The sequence below is a fragment of the Adiantum capillus-veneris genome, chromosome 27 (genome assembly GCF_014529385.1).
Source record: "Adiantum capillus-veneris isolate H3 chromosome 27, ASM1452938v2, whole genome shotgun sequence".
Classification (NCBI taxonomy): domain Eukaryota; kingdom Viridiplantae; phylum Streptophyta; class Polypodiopsida; order Polypodiales; family Pteridaceae; genus Adiantum; species Adiantum capillus-veneris.
Genome location: NC_140957.1, coordinates 101702807 through 101719075, shown reverse-complemented (window position 1 = coordinate 101719075; position 16269 = coordinate 101702807). Strand labels below are relative to the sequence as shown.

The 16269-nt window shown below is 41.6% G+C and overlaps 1 protein-coding gene across 1 annotated transcript; it reads left to right on the top strand.

The window, feature by feature from the left end:
* Nucleotides 1–5627: 5627 nt before the first annotated feature.
* Nucleotides 5628–11641, top strand: LOC147422466 (putative pentatricopeptide repeat-containing protein At1g69350, mitochondrial). The gene is made up of 4 exons (XM_086503065.1): nt 5628–6056; nt 7935–8072; nt 8247–8389; nt 11218–11641. Exons 1-4 carry the CDS (start codon nt 5628–5630, stop codon nt 11639–11641), a joined length of 1134 nt encoding a protein of 377 aa, XP_086359191.1.
* The last annotated feature ends 4628 nt before the right edge of the window (nt 11642–16269 follow it).

Below are 16269 nucleotides of genomic sequence, written 5' to 3'. Positions count from 1 at the left end.
ATGTACAATGACCCTGATTCATATGCACTAACTGTATGTTTGCTGGCTTGTGCAGATTTCTGGATAAACACTTGGGTTGACTATCCGAACTTCTATCTGCACTTCATCTTTGAGCTTGCAATACCTGGCTCCACTGAAGTCTGTGAACATCTGGGAGTTCTCTAAATCTGGCTTTACTCTTATCAATAAGGTCTTGGCTCCTATGCTGCTTTTGCTGCTCATTAGATATATATGGCCTTCTGAGTTTGCATATAAGACGTTATCCCCATTGTAGCCATATAGTTGTAAAATCTGCTCTATTGCACTTGTACCTTTGTTACCACTGTTACTGGCTTGCTCTATTGTACCCGAACTCTCAGCTCAAGATGAGTCGATGTCGACTGGTTCTGTAAAAACTGTCTCCTAGCAGATTTTGGTATTGATTAGCAAAAGATTTCTGCTCGGGTTTAATAAGATTGCTTTTGCCAAAGTACTTTTGGCAGTTGATTTCTCTCAGACTCACAAGAGTTGATTAAATCTAGCTCAAAAGTGTCAGAATTGATTGCAACCTTTGAAATGATGAAAATCTAGGCCTTGAATAACCTAACCTGCAGATTAGATTGTTATCCATTTTTCCACTTGACTTGAATTCAGCTCTTGTCAAGCTCCCAACTCTTTGCCTGCAACCTGATTCTTCAATATGAGCTAACTGAGTCAGCAAATGAGATTTCCAAATTCTATCCTTGCAAGGAGCTAAAGGACTAATCTGCAACTTGAAACTGAGTTAACAAGTACCAATTTGGATCCGATGGAACCCAAAATTGACCAGTGGCCTTGTATTATGTTGTTCTAGCATTGTACAAGCTCAGAAGTCCAAAATCTTGTTTCTGGGGCTCAAAAGTAAATAATCTCGATTATTTACTTTGCTCAGTTTCTACACTTTTTAGGGTTGTTTTACCAAGTAACTACCTTGTTGTGGTCTTTGGACAAGTTTGGTTGAGTTTGATCAAGATTTGTCCAAGTTATCAATTGTTTAGTGTCTGCAGACTCTAATTCCAAGAATCTGGCTTAAGTCTCAATTTTGTGATCCAAATTTTACCAAATTTGATTTGTGGAGTCTACTTGATGTGCTTGACCCTGTGGTATATTCAGTTGTGCAAAATTTCTCCATTCTGGAGCAGATGTAAATAATCACAATTATTTATTACCGTTCTTTTTTGGGAACTTTTTTTCCTCAAAAGTAAATAATCACGATTATTTACTTTTGGTAGTTTTTAACATATTTTTGGTCATCTGAGCATGTATACTTGTTTAACACATCAATATAAGCCTATGAGTCAAGTTTCACTAAATTTGAACAAGATTTACCAAGTCACACTCAAGTTCTCGACATTCAATACAGATTTCAGTTTTTATCAAGGTTTTGGTCTGTTTTGTGATCCAAACTTCATGAGCCTTCACAAAAGATGTTTGAAATCATGCTTAGAGTCTATGATATCAACCTTGATAAGTTTTGAGCCAAAAGTTAATAATCGCGATTATTAACTTTTGACCTACAATGAACAATTTTTTTAACTTTTTCACTAGACAGTCTTTTTATGATCTATTTTGAGTCTATGAATCAAGTTAAAACTTAATTTGAACAAGATTCATCAAGTCAGACTCAATTTCTTGACAATCAGCACAGATTTCAGTTTTTACCAAGTTTTTAGTATGTTTTGTGATCCAAACTCTATGAGCCTTCACAAAAGATGTTTACAATCGTGCATATTCTCTGGTATCAACCTTGATCAGTTTTGAGCCAAAAGTTAATAATCGTGATTATTAACTTTTGACCTAAAATGAACAATTTTTTCAACTTTTTCACTAGACAATCTTTTTTTGATCTATTTTGAGTCTCTAAGTCAAGTTAAAACTTAATTTGGACTGTTTTGTGTCCGCACACTTCGATTTCAAAAATCTATCTTAAGTCTCACTTTTGTGATCCAAATTTCACCAAAATTGATTTGTGAGGTCTACTTGTTATGCTTGACCTTGTGGTATGCCCAAATATGCAAGATTGTCAATTTTTGAAGCAAATGTAAATAATCAAGATTATTTACTTCTACTAAACTTTTGCAAGTTTTTGTTCCAATCTTGACACAGATCTGTTAAGCACTCCAAGTTAAGGTCTCTAGCCAAGTTTCATCAAGTTTGGACAAGTTTTGGTCAAATGGTCATCAATTTTCTGTCCGCAGACTGACTTTGCAAATTTAGTTACAATTTTCAATCCAGTGATCCAAATCTTACCAAATTTGGTTTGTGGGCTTATTACAACATGGTAAAACTAGTGGTATGCTGACTTGGTCAAAAAATTGAAAAATGGGATAGATGTAAATAATCGCGATTATTTACATCTAGCAACTTTTTGCATCTTTTCGGTCAAGTGATCATGTTATCACATCAATATAAGTCTATATATCAAATTTCAACAAGTTTGGACAAATTTTTCTCCAATTTACACTCAAGTTTCAAAAAATCAATACAAACTTTAGTTTTTATCTAGTTTTTTGCCAGTTTGGTGATCCAAATCTTTTGTGCCTTTAAAACTTTTTTTGTACACATGTAATGAGTCACTGGTATGAACCTTGGTCAAATCTGAGCTGAAAGTTAATAATCATGATTATTAATTTTAGGCCCAAAACTGACACTTTTTTGAACCTTTTTTACTAAACAGTCTTTTCATGATCTATTTTGAGCCTATAAATCAAGTCAAAACTTAATTTGGCCTAACATGTCAAGAAAAAGTAAATAATCTGAGTTTTGGCTAACTCTTGAAAATTTTACTTCAAAGTGTCCTTGAGCTTACCCATTGGTTCATATAACTCTAGTCGGATTGAGTGGTTTGGAGTCTTTTCGTGCTATTTCTAGCCGGAGACCTGAAATTCTGCAACTTCCAATAACAACTCACAGATGATTCGTTTGGAGTGAGCAATGTTCTGAGATCCCACCTCGGATTCTACTTACCCTACTCCTAGGTTCTACTGCAGTTGGGTTGTGAAAAGTGTCCACAAATACTCGTTTTGTTGTCTTTTACGATTTTCAGAGCCTTGATCTTAAGATATGTCTCGCTTTTCAATCATTCTCCAAATCCTAACCTAATTCTACAATCCTAAAGGCACTCAACAAGTACAATTACTTCAAAGCTACCTTTACACAGCAAAAGATGACAATCTTAAGCTATGCGGTTTCTAAAAAGAAAGCTTTATTCTAGGTGAACCTAGAGGAAGTTAATGGACAACTACCCAAGACGCTCATGTTTTCCCTAGTTTAAATCTATTTGTCCACGGTAGCGGCGTCAAATGTGGGACGCATGTCTAACCTCACTATCCTATCTTATTGCAGTATTAGCGAGAACCACGATTAAATTGTCAATCCATGGGATGAAGCTGACTCGACTAGTACATAGAGGCTACAAGAGGTTGTCAATCTCTCGAAAAAGAACTAATAACTCGCATCTAACTCAAACTACACTCAAGTGACTGAAATCACCAAAAGCCAATCGCTCATCGGCAAACAAATCACATCTGTTACAGCATCAAATGACATCCAAATGTAACGAAACTTCTAGGAAATGTTTATAAGACCTAAGCACACATGCTTATGGTCTCAAACCCCACTTTATGTCAAGTTCCAAAACTGTGATTATTAACAGCAATGAATTTTTGACCTATTTGTTTTCGACCCAGAATACATCTAAATGCTTAGAAATGATGCCCCGATACCCCGCTTATGCTTAGTTTTTGATTTAAAAGTGTAAATTTCTAGTGATGATGAAATTAGGCCGTGGATCGGCGACACCAAAAGCTACGAATTACTGTGAACTGCTTACGTCAATGCGTAGAGCTCTCACCTGCGGTTGCAATGCAACAAATGCGACTGCAATGTGACAATCGGGGAGGGAGTAGGAAGCGCGAGAAGGAGAGGAGTGAGCGCCGTTAGCTCACATTGCATTTCTATTATCCAAAACTTAATAAAATCTTTACAAAGTTGGCTTTTATACCTTAGCCAAGGTCTAAAATGTGTAATGTCCGGTGCCCAAGACCTTTAAGACCGCACACTTATTGTATCTGCAACCTAGGTACACTAGCTGGCCTATGCTTTACACCTTGGAACTCTTATTGAGCCCGTAACACGTTACAATTATCACAATGGCTAAATAATTTGGGAAATTACAATACATGGCCATTTTGGAAAAATGTGAAAAGTGTGTAACTCCAAAGTTTACCGCTTCTTTGTATTCATCCTTGATGTGCGTTTATACGTCTTTCGTCTTCGGTCTTTAGCAGCTTCTGTTAACTGATGTTGACTCAGTTAACAGTCGTTGGTTTGGATTACATGATGTTTGTATCTATGTTGTGAGTCATCTTTAGGGTGATCCTTGTTGGGAGTGGTAGACCTTGCAAGGTCAGTGGAAACCATAAGGTGATGTTTATGTTTATTGCAGATGGTACGCATATGTGGCTCATGTTGAGCATGGATTATCTTTTTTTTTTTTTTGGTTTTATCCAATACAATCACCCATGCATTGTGGGTTTGAAAAAAAAAGTGTGCCCTTATTTTTTTTGGTTACGAAACATGTTTTTGGCAAGCTCTGATTACTCAGTAGTGGAGACTTGTCATTGACAGTGTCAGGTTGCAATGCTTGAAAAGAGTGCACCGAGAGGGGAGATAAAAGGCATGTCCTTGCCTAACAATGAACAACTCCTAACAAAGCTCTTTGCGGATGACTCCCTTATCTTCCTCAAGGCTTGCCCACAGATAGTTAGAAAGGCTCTATAAATCATGCATACATTTGTCTTGGCCTCTGGGTCAAAATGCAATATTGAAAAATCATGATTGATCCCATTCTCAGAAAAGGACTCTTGATCCATTTGTGTGGATCCGGTGTCGTGCAGCTTCGCTCCCATGCTAAGAAATATGCCAAGAAGATGCAGATCAAGCTTATTGAAAGCCTACTTGATTAATGGTCCGTGATGAGGGCTTGTTAACAGGACAAGCTTAATGATTAATGCATGCCAGATGCGGCTTAAAAGGGCCAACAGATGCCTCAATGATGCCAAAAAGGAGTACGTTTGCAGTGACCACAGATGAGAGATTATGATCTAGAACTGTAGTGCTTGAAGTGCTCTACCGGGTTGTCTTTATGGCTCGTCGATTGGAGCCATGGTGAAGAAGTTATGGCACTTTGAAGCTTAAGTCGATTGCAGATCCGTACCGGATTGGGCAGCTGCAGCTGAGGTGACAAAAATGGAATGAATGCACGGGCATGAAGTGCTCACTTTGTGGAGCGTGTTGGTCTTTTCAGATCAGCGATCGGAGTTCCAGTTACCAAGATACTAGCCGTTAAAGATTCACCGGGGGCAGGTTCCGTGCCAGTCTAGTCGGCTCGGCTGGAGTGCCATCTGGGAATTTTTGAGCTTTATTCAGGTTTCGATATGCGGGAGCATCAAGTGCTTTAGGAGGCATCAAGGCTAAGAAACGAGTGAAGCCCACCTTGCGTGGAAGGAGGATCGAGTAAAAGCAGATTGAAGTACGGAGGGACAACTGAAGACCTTCGAGCTCTTTTTGAAATTATCAAGTCTTGTAGCAAACAAAAGGACCTACAGATGTGCACCAAAATACATGCTGACATTCTTGATAGGGGGTTGCTTGAAGAGGAAATTTCTCTTGGAAATGCATTACTTACCATGTATGCAAAATGTGGTGCACTCACAAAAGCCAAAAAACTGCTTGATGAGCTCCCAGCAAGGAATGTTGTCACATGGAATGCACTTATTGGTGCATATTCTCAGAGTGGGCTTGGTAATGAAGCATTGAGCTATTTTGGATGGATGCAAAAAGAGGGTATTTTCCCTAATATAGTTACTTACATTTGCATCCTAAAAGCCTGCGGGAGCATTGGAGCAGTTGAGAAAGGTGACGAGATACAAGCAGAGATTGGGAGAAGTAGACTATTACAAGAAGATATTGTTCTTGGGACGGCTTTAGTGGACATGTATGCTAAGTGTGGTGCCCAAAGTGGCCGCCCACATGAGGTTCAATGGCCATCCTATTTGTGAACAAAATAATGGGAGGCCATGGCGTTCAGAAAACGGGCAGCGGCGCAGGCAGGGAAGGAGGGGATCGCAGAGGCCACGAGTGAGCTCGAACGAGCATGCAACTGAAGGGAAAACTGTGGAGAATCGCCTCGCGCAGCATTTCTACCCTGGTTGCGACAGTTTTGGCGGAGGTCGAGATCTCACCTGCCACATCATCAAGCAGGCTTTCCCGCGCCACGTTAGTCACGGCGCCGTGACTGCGTGGTGGGGCAAAAAACTGAGGAGGGGCTATTTTAGCGTGGCTTCAACGAGTGAGTGAGAAGAGAAAAGCATGAACGTGAGGAGGGGTCGAAAAAGGAAGGCAAGGTGTTAAGAAGCAAGGCAGGAAGGCAACGAGGGCTCAAGGGGCAAGCTCTCTCTGGTCCTTTGCTAATGAAGGAACGACTCTCTCTCTCTCTCAGCTTAAGCAAGTACGAAGTCTCTCTCTCGAGCTAGTTCTGAGAAGGGTAACGAACAAGGGCAAGGCGAGGTGGAGAAGAGAAGGGGAATACCAAGGAGTCCGGCGCCGTGACTGCTTGGTGGGGCAAATGGGAGGCTTCAACGAGTGAATGAGAAAAAAAAGATAAGCTGGAGGGGGCAAACGAGGGGAAAAAGCCAACGCGGGCAGTGAGGAAAGGCAAGAGGAGAACGAGGGTAAGGAGGAGAGGGTTCTCTATCTCTCTCTCTTGTTTGGAGAACAATAACGGCTCTCTCTCTCTCTCTCATGCTTGAGAGCAAGTCGAGGAGGAGAAGGAAGTAACCTCGCCTTGACGAAGGAGACCGAAGGCACGAATACGAGAGTAGGGCATGGAAAGAAGTTGGAGGAAGCTGAGGCTCGCCATCTTGGCTCTCGATCTCACTCTCAGCTCATCGTCGGCTATTACAAAGCATCGAGAGGCAAGGAAAAAGCAATCTCTCTCTCTCTCTCTCTCTCTCTCTCTCATGCTCGACAAGGTAAAGGAGGCAAAGTTCTCTCTTGGCAAAGGGATTCGAAGGAAAGGCGAGGAGTTTGAAGGAGAGGCGTGAAGGGAGGAGCGGTCAAACACTCTTTCTCTGTCTCTCGAGAAGCAAAGAGTCAGAACAAGGGAAAGCTTGGCAAAGGAGAAGAAGGAGATTCACCGGACGAGCTAGGTAAAAGAAAGGAAAGATCTCTCGAGCTCAGTAATAGAAAGCAATGCAAATATATAAAGTTCAACAACATTCGAAGGATGGAAATACAACATGGAGGAAAATTTTGATCATCGACAGCATCGTAAACTTAATTAATCCTTTTTGTTAAATCACGGAGCCGTTAACGGTTTGGGTAATTGTAATGGGAGCGTAAACTCCTTGATTTGAATGAACCTAAGTGTCGGTGCTGTTAATAGTCCGACTTGGCTATTGCCAGCAAAATGTTCAGAGCTTAACTTGATTAATTGAAGGTTACGGTGATTGACAGAGCCTTTTTCACATGTTGTTCTTGTTCTCTCTCTTTCACACCTCCCACAGCCAGAGGCCCGGCGCCTGCCCGGCTCACGTAGCGAACACATATCCCCCGACATCTTTGGTGAACCCGACGCGAAACGAGCCGGGGTGGGAGGTAAAGATGGAGAATTTAGAGCAGATGATGAAGATGATTGCAGAATTAAGTGCAAACGGTTTTAATGATAAATCTACAGTTCCAGATTTTTCTAAGATGCTTCAATTGGTTCAAGGATCTCTGCTTGAAATAGAGACCGTAAAGAAGAAAAATCAAATGGATGAAGCTTTGGATGCAGCTTTAGATGCAGTAGGATACCAGAAGAGTTGATGATCAAATCGTTTGAGAAGTTAGTGAGTTCAGATGTGAAAGAGCAGATTCAAGAGGTTACCAGAGCTTGCGACGACGACTGGGAGTATTTCAAAGAAGCTATTGTGCAAGTACGTTATAAGCAATATGAAAGCTATCAAGAACAAAGTTCAAGACTACCAGACTACGCAGATATTCAAGGACAAGTACGATCAACGTTTGAAGCTGTGATTGATGAGTTGATTGTGCAGGATGCTACCTTCTTACAGGCTAATGATGAAGATATAGTTGAAGTTGTGTATGCAAAGTTGGGTTTTGAAGATGTTGTGCATGAAGTAGAAGTCTTTGAGGGTGAGGCTTTACAGCTTCAGGATACGCAGGGTGAATTTTTCAAAGAATCTACACATACAGTTCGGGATACACATAATGAATTTTGCAAAGAACCTATGCATGCCGTACCTGAAGAAAAGAAATCAAGGGATCAAAACAGTGAAGTGGCTAAAGCTGAAGAAGAATTTTGCAGGTAAATGAGTGCATCCAAATTCAAGTAGACAAGCAGGAAGATTTGGTTACAGCTGATACTTTTGCTACTGACTCAGAATTAGAGCAGAATTTTTCTGGTACAGACTCTACCATAGAGGTGATTGATGATGATGGTACAGGTTTTTCCAAAGAGTTGATTAATGATACAAATATCATAGGTCAAAGCAGGGCTATTGTTGAGAGCAGCAAGACCATGGATTTTGGTATACCAGATTTACCGAATTTGGATGTACGAGATTTTGAGGACTTGACTAAGCAAGAGTATGTGCTTGAAGATCTGCAAAATGTTGATTCAGAGGGGGTGCAGACTCCTTCATTGAAAAGTTTTTGTGAAGCACGGCTACCAAATTGGAAAATTGATCTTGAACGTGATTATGATGATTCAGAGGGGGTACAGACTCCTTTGACACGCTTCTGTGACTTACAGCTACCGATCTGGCAGATTGATCCTGAATTTGATGATGGTGATTTAGAGGGGGAGAAAGCTTCTTCCCTTTCAAGAATTTGTGAAACAGGTCTCACACTATGGAAAACTGATCATGAACTTGATGATGCTGATTTAGAGGGGGTGCATAGTGAAGTGCAATCTCTTGTTGATGAATATGATTGGTTTCATTGTGCCGATGATACAGACAGGGCAATAGATGAAATTTTCAATGTGCATGCTAAACTTTGTGCTACAGAAGTGCAAAGATATTTAGCTGAGGGTGAAAGACTTAAAGAGCAGTTTATAGTAGATGAATTTAGTATGCATGTCACATGTGCAAATCTTAGTTTACAGCAACCTGAGATGTGCAAGATGGAGGAACCTTCTGAAGCAGTGGACCTAGATCTTATGTTCTTATTGGATGAAGCTTTGGAAGGGTTCTCAAATATAGATGCTAAGGATACCAATCAATTCAGAATCATGCATGAGAAAGTTTATTCAGATTCAGTAGACGATGAACTTATGCAGTTGTTAGATGATGCACTACTTGATTTTGAGCCTCTACAAGATAGAGAATTGTTTTCAGATGCATCTTTTGAGCCTAATGAAGATGATTTTATCAGAGACTTGATGTATTTAGATATGCATGATCGGAATTTCAATACTAGTGAGAGTGAAGGTGCACTGCCAATGTTTTACCTGTGATTGATGATCGACAATTGGATGAGCCAGTTGCACAGGGGATATGGCAGTATCTGGTGCTACCTGATGCTATATGGAATCTGATGTTACCCTATGATGTAGTGGATTTTGAGCTAGCTTTTGACCCAAGAGGTGACATATATATGCATGGTCCTGGGCAATTGACTTATATGCCATATGATCCAGGAGGTTTGTATGAAGATTTGTGGGTTAACGTATGTTTATGCTATAATGATTGGAAATTCTTGTATTTTTCCTATGATCCTAGAGGATGGTACAAATTTTTTAAATGAATGCTCACAATAGGGCAAATCATTGGTTTCCCATTTTATCCCGGGGGATACTAAAGTGCTAGTTGTGGATTTGAAGAGTACCAGCTATCTGATGTAGCAGGTTGCAAGGTACAAGATTTTGTTTTCTAGGTTTATGCTAAGTCAGGAGAGTTTTGGTTATGCATTCAATAAGATTACATGGCTGGCTTCCAGCTGACTTCTTTGGACAATTGATGAAGTATCTTTACATCTTTTGAGTTGGTTCTGCTACCAGAACTTGAGGTAAAGGACTTGACAGCCATTCCGTGTGCAAACAGAGTAAAAGGCATACTTGAGCTTGACAGGGTTCCTTCAAGAGAGCTTAATGGTCAAGCCGTGTGCATCATTACCTGGAGCACCTAAGTCTAGCAGGGTTCACTAAACAAGTTATCCATGATTGAATGCTTTGAAGATACGGCGGATACAGTTCAAAGATTTTTGATGGGCACCTATCTAATGATTAAGCGAGAACATTGATGATAGGGTATAAGCCTTATTTCAATTTTTTTCATATGTTTACCAGTTACGCGAGTCTGATGATGGGTAAGGAGCTTAAGGTACCTAAAGCAAATGCAGATTGAAGTGCTGTTGGCACAGACCGAAGGCTGTGCAGGTTCACAGGGGGTGGATGTCGTGCATCTCCGCTCCCATGCTAAGAAATATGCCAAGAAGATGTAGATCAAGCTTATTCAAAGCCTACTTGATTAATGGTCAGTGATGAGGGCTTGTTAACAGGCCAAGCTTAATGATTAATGTATGCCAGATGCGGATTAAAAGGGCCAACAGATGCCTCAATGATGCCAAAAATGAGTACGCTTGCAGTGACCACAGATGAGAGATTATGATCTAAAACTGAAGTGCTCTACCAGGTTGTCTTTATGGCTCGTCGATTGGAGCCATGGTGAAGAAGTTATGGCACTTTGAAGCTTAATTCGGTTGCAGATCCGTACCGGATTGGGAAAATGCAGCTGAGGTGACAAAAATGGAATGAATGCACGGGCCTGAAGTGCTCACTTTGTGGAGCGTGTTGGTATTTTCAAATCAGCGTCGGAGTTTCGATTACCATGATACTGGGCGTTAAAGATTCACCGAGGGCCGGTTCTGTGCCAGTCTAGTCGGCTCGGCTGGAGTGCCATCTGGGAATTCTTGAGCTTTATTCAAGTTTTGATATGCGGGAGCAATAGGAGCCATCAAGGCTAAGAAATAGCAAAGCCCACTTTGCGTGGAAGGAGGATCGGGTAAAAGCAGATTGAAGTACGGAGGGACAACTGAAGACCTTCGAGCTCTTTTCAAAATTATCAAGTCTTGTAGCAAACAAAAGGACCTACAGATGTGCACCAAAATACATGCTGACATTCTTGATAGCAGGTTGCTTGAAGAGGAAATTTCTCTTGGAAATGCATTACTTACCATGTATGCAAAATGTGGTGCACTCACAAAAGCCAAAAAACTGCTTGATGAGCTCCCAGCAAGGAATGTTGTCACATGGAATGCACTTATTGGTGCATATGCTCAGAGTGGGCTTGGTAATGAAGCATTGAGCTATTTTGGATGGATGCAAAAAGAGGGTATTTTCCCTAATATAGTTACTTACATTTGCATCCTAAAAGCCTGCGGGAGCATTGGAGCAGTTGAGAAAGGTGACGAGATACATGCAGAGATTGGGAGAAGTAGACTATTACAAGAAGATATCATTCTTGGGACGGCTTTAGTGGACATGTATGCTAAGTGTGGTGCCCAAAGTGGCTGCCCACATGAGATTCAATGGCCATCCTATTTGCGAACAAAATAATGGGAGGCCATGGCGTTCAGAAAACGGGCAGCGCTGCAGGCAGGGAAGGAGGGGCTCGCAGCGGCCACGAGTGAGCTATGACGAGCATGCAACTGAAGGGAAAACTGTGGAGAATCGCCTCGCGTCTCTCATGGTGGCCAATGAAAGGGTCTTGGGGTGCCTAAAACTAGGAGGAACAACATGCAAGTTGGTACAAAGTTGCAAAAGAGAATCAGAGTCACTAGAAAGGGGAGACCTAACTAGGTACTTGTAAAAATCTATTATCCAATGGTCCCCTTGGCTCTTTCAAATTGGAAAGATACCTCTGGAGTAATACAACCAAAAACATGAACAATAAAGGACTTAGACATCTAGCCCAGTTTTGGGACGACAACAATAGGAGATGGAAAGTTCTATATAAATTGGCTTTGTAGTTGAGTCTAAGTGGGACAGAGAGACTGCTGGCAATTAGAGTTCTGGAAGGGCTGGAAATTTTTTGTATGTCGGTGTGTGAGTCCAAGTTCAAGTGAAACGTTTGGTGATGTCCCAAGAGTAGACAGCTTTGAAAACCAAAAACCAAGGATGTATACCTCTCTCTTATAGTCTCAATTGATTGGTTTTCTCCCCTCAATAGGCACTGGGGAAAACAGTGGCCGGTTACAATATGGGTGACTATTGCGAATAACATATATACATTGCAATTGTCAATGGTGGTGATGAAGTGCTTTGTATGAAAGGTATTATGGGCGGCTCTGTTGATAGGAGTGAAGGTTCATACTAGAGGGATCAAACCACATAGATGTTCTAGCTGCAAGACGGATTGTGAGAACCTCCCTCATCTATTCAAGGACTGCCCAACTATTAGTGGCCTAGCATGGAAAAACTGCAAGTAGGTTCAAAGGACATGGAGAAATTAGGTTTCTTCAATAATGACATGTTCCTTGGAGGGATGGTGCTGAAAAACCAAGCTCTATTGGTATGATTACTAATCATCGGATTCTACTTTTTTAAGGAAATATGAAAGGCGAGAAACTAGGGTATTTGAGAATGCTCTTGTAACTACTAACTTCATATATATCATCCTTGTAAGTAAGGAAATGATTTTATCCATAAGAAAAAGGAAGGAATTGTACAAATGGTATTGGGCCACCAATGTCGTTTTGTTGGGCTTTAATCTAATTGATCAGAGGTGATTGGCCACCTTTTTTAGAAGCCGTGTCTTTGTACATTAATTTAGAAAGCACAATACATCCACGTCTATAGAAGAGGTCATGCAGGTATAGATGCTATGTGGTGCCATGTTGATGGCCATGCTTGTGAAAGTTGTTGTGAAGTGTGCTACGGTGGTGCAACAGGAATAGAGCCTTTCCATGGAAGAGAAAACAAGGTTGGCTTTTGGAAGGAGACCAAGGCAGTGTAGTAGAGGGTGACTCCCTGCCATCTTTGGTTGAGGAAGAAGTGGTAGAGCACGCACATGAAGTTGACAAGAAAGAGGTGTTGACCTTGAAGGGCTGGTGGATGAAGAAGGGTTGGATGATGCTATAATTGAGTGCAAAGAGGAGGTGAAAGAAAGCGTGGAGCAAATGATGGAAGAGATTCCAGTGGAGGAGGCATATCCTATGGTGCAGGATGGAGGTTCGTAGGTTTTGTCCAAACATTTTAAAGAGGTATGCGATTCTTGGTTGCTACTTGTAAGTGCAACTCTGAAGTGTGTTATCTGCTAGATACAAGGTTCTCTTGAGGGGATATCCACTTTACATGGTTGGGAAGGAGGTTCAGACATGTTTTTTGGATTAGATGATGTGATGACAGAGCCAAATGTGTTGATGAGGTAGGATGATGCTCAAAGAGGTACAAAGGTGCTATGGCCTTTTGTGTGCATGGGTGGCTACGTTGGATAGGGGGAAAGGGGGGAACACACCTAGAACACACACAAGATGCCTCTCTATAGACGAGGATACTTAGTGCACCCTAATCCACTAGAGTTCATCTTCAAAACTTGATACAAACCACATGCAACCGTTTGCACACACATTAGTGCATGCGTGCTTTGCATCACTAACTGGCAGCACACCATAGCAATCTTGACTTTTTACAATCTTCACAAACACACACCTCTCTCTCTTTCTCTCTCACACACACAGAGGACTGGAGAGGCACACACATCTCACACATCGGCACCAGACACTTGGAGTAGAGAAAAGACAAGAAGGGGGAAGAAAAAACAAAGAATTTGGTATGATTTGCTCCAATTATGATGAAAACATCTTCTACAAACACCATGAAACCTGCTGCTACTGGCTCCATTGGCACGTCCACGATGGGCGCAAAAAACCTTTGGCAATCCTTGGCTTTGTCTCCATGTGGCTCTCATTGCTGAGAGCGTCAGGAAAAATCCTCCGTATTGGTAGCCTTGTTATTTCAAGAGAAGTCCCATAGATGCCCAAAAGCTCCACCATAAGCTCTCTCAAGAACTCCTTTGTGTTCCCCTCCAAAAGAGCCTACCGAGGCTCCTTGTTAAGCCTCTTTCTTGGCTTAAACCGAGCTCAAAAAAAGTTGGGCCCTATATGGCGTGGGCATGGACCCTTCTATTTTTTTAATTCCATGCTATTTTTGGAGTGCATTTGAAGGCCCTTGTATTTCTAGCTTTGCTTGGTGCCTAAGTATCCACAAGTGCACAATCCCTTAAGTGGGGCACCGATGGCGCCATCAATACTCCTACCACTTTACTTTCAAAAGTATTGCCCATTGGATACGAAAAATCCCTCTAGCAAACTTGCTATGTCATCATTGAGCAATTGCCCACTGTTAAAGACCGTCCACTACCACGGACCACTGTCGGCAACCAAAAAACCGCCATGAGCGACCCCCAATTTGTATGAGGAGCGCCCACTGGCTACATGCCTTAGCTCATGCTCCCAAGGGAGCTTCTCCCCTTTGGTGCACCAAAATAGTGGTACCATTGTATCTTAAATGCCTTGCACTATGTCCTTCTTGCCTCGCATGTGGGATAATAGCGTGCCATGGGGTAGCTTCCCATTGATTGACCCTCAAAGACTTCCCAAAATTCTCCAAAGGCCATCACAAAATTGTCTTTTCTTTTCCCAACTTCAGGGTTTCATTGCTTCCTATCCATAAATCTCATGCTCAAGCCATCAAGTCCAGGTAAAACTTTTTATTCTAGGCTTTGACTTTACCCAACCGCTCGGCACTTTGGCTTGATCATGGCCTTGAACGTCGTGACCACAAATGACAAGAAAACATCAAATCCCTCATGGATGACTATCACCGTTAACTTCAAACCTCTATATGTCACTAATCCATACTCTATTTGATGTGTCATCACCTCTTTTGGCCTTCGTATACTCCATAATTTTCATACAAGCAAGGCTCCAGAAATATTAGATGGCACATCTAAGATTTTTATACAAGCAAGGCTCCAAAAATCTTAGATGGCACATCGACCAAGGTGACCAAACCGGCATGGAACTAGCCCCCGATGAAACTTCAACTAGCAATATCTCAGCAAAAAGGACTCCAAATGATGATCCAAAAAGACCAAGACACTCCATATAGATCACACTTCATTCCAATGCATTTACATCAAATTTAACATCGGTCTCCATTCTTTTTGTCCGTTTGAGATTGGCAATGCACTCGAGCTTTGAAATGACATATCTTCCACCCCGTAGCTCCGTTTGATAAGCCGTCTAGACCTACTTACTTGGTACTTCAAGCTCTACAAATCCAAGATAGAAACTAGCCATGTGATCCTCCTTCACCTGCCATCCCATCATCCCATCTCCACTACCACCTGCCTACCCAAGCCTTCCATACCTACATTAGCACTTAGCCATGCACATGCTAGCAAACAAATCACATGTTGTGCCCTCTCCTAGCGTCGACACACTTTGGTTGCACCAATGTACATGGGTAAAGTACTATTGGACATTGATGTAGATGGATATAAAAGAGCAAAGCTATGCAGAGGGTGCGGCAACCCACTTGAGGATTGGCAGCAGAAGCAAGAACAAGACATTGTACATATGGTAGTGAGGTTTTTCTGGTTTTCTTAGAATGTTTGCTAGTGTCATAGTTTCTATGCGCATAAATATGTTGTTTGGTTGAACATGAATATTTAATGGGCAATGGTGGTGCAAGTAAACTGTTTCGACCATACTAGAGGGCACAACCATGGAAATGTATGTCGACAGGTGCAGGCATGGGCACTAAAGCAGGTATAAAGTGCAAGTTTGGCAAGGGAGGTTTTGAAGTGTATGGATGAAGTTCTTGAATAGTGGAGCATGTCGGTCTTGTTGGATCAACAATCAGAGTCCTGGTTGAAGCCGATATACAAGCAATTGAAGTTGGTGCAGTTGGCGGTGATGTAGTTCCAGATGAGTTTTGTAGTTTTGATGGCCTCAATTGGAGGGCCAGGCAAAGTCAAAGTGCAGTGGAGATGATGAGTTAAAAGTAGGTCATGGGATATTTTGGAATGACTTTGCAGCATGAGAATTGGACCTCTATGCATCAAGTTTCAATTTCCTGAAAGTGGCAGGAGAGGAGGTGGTTTTCCAACTTGGCCTTGTGGAGTTTTTTTTGAGTTTGAGGGATTGGTTCATTAAGGACGTGTCATGTGGTGATTTTAA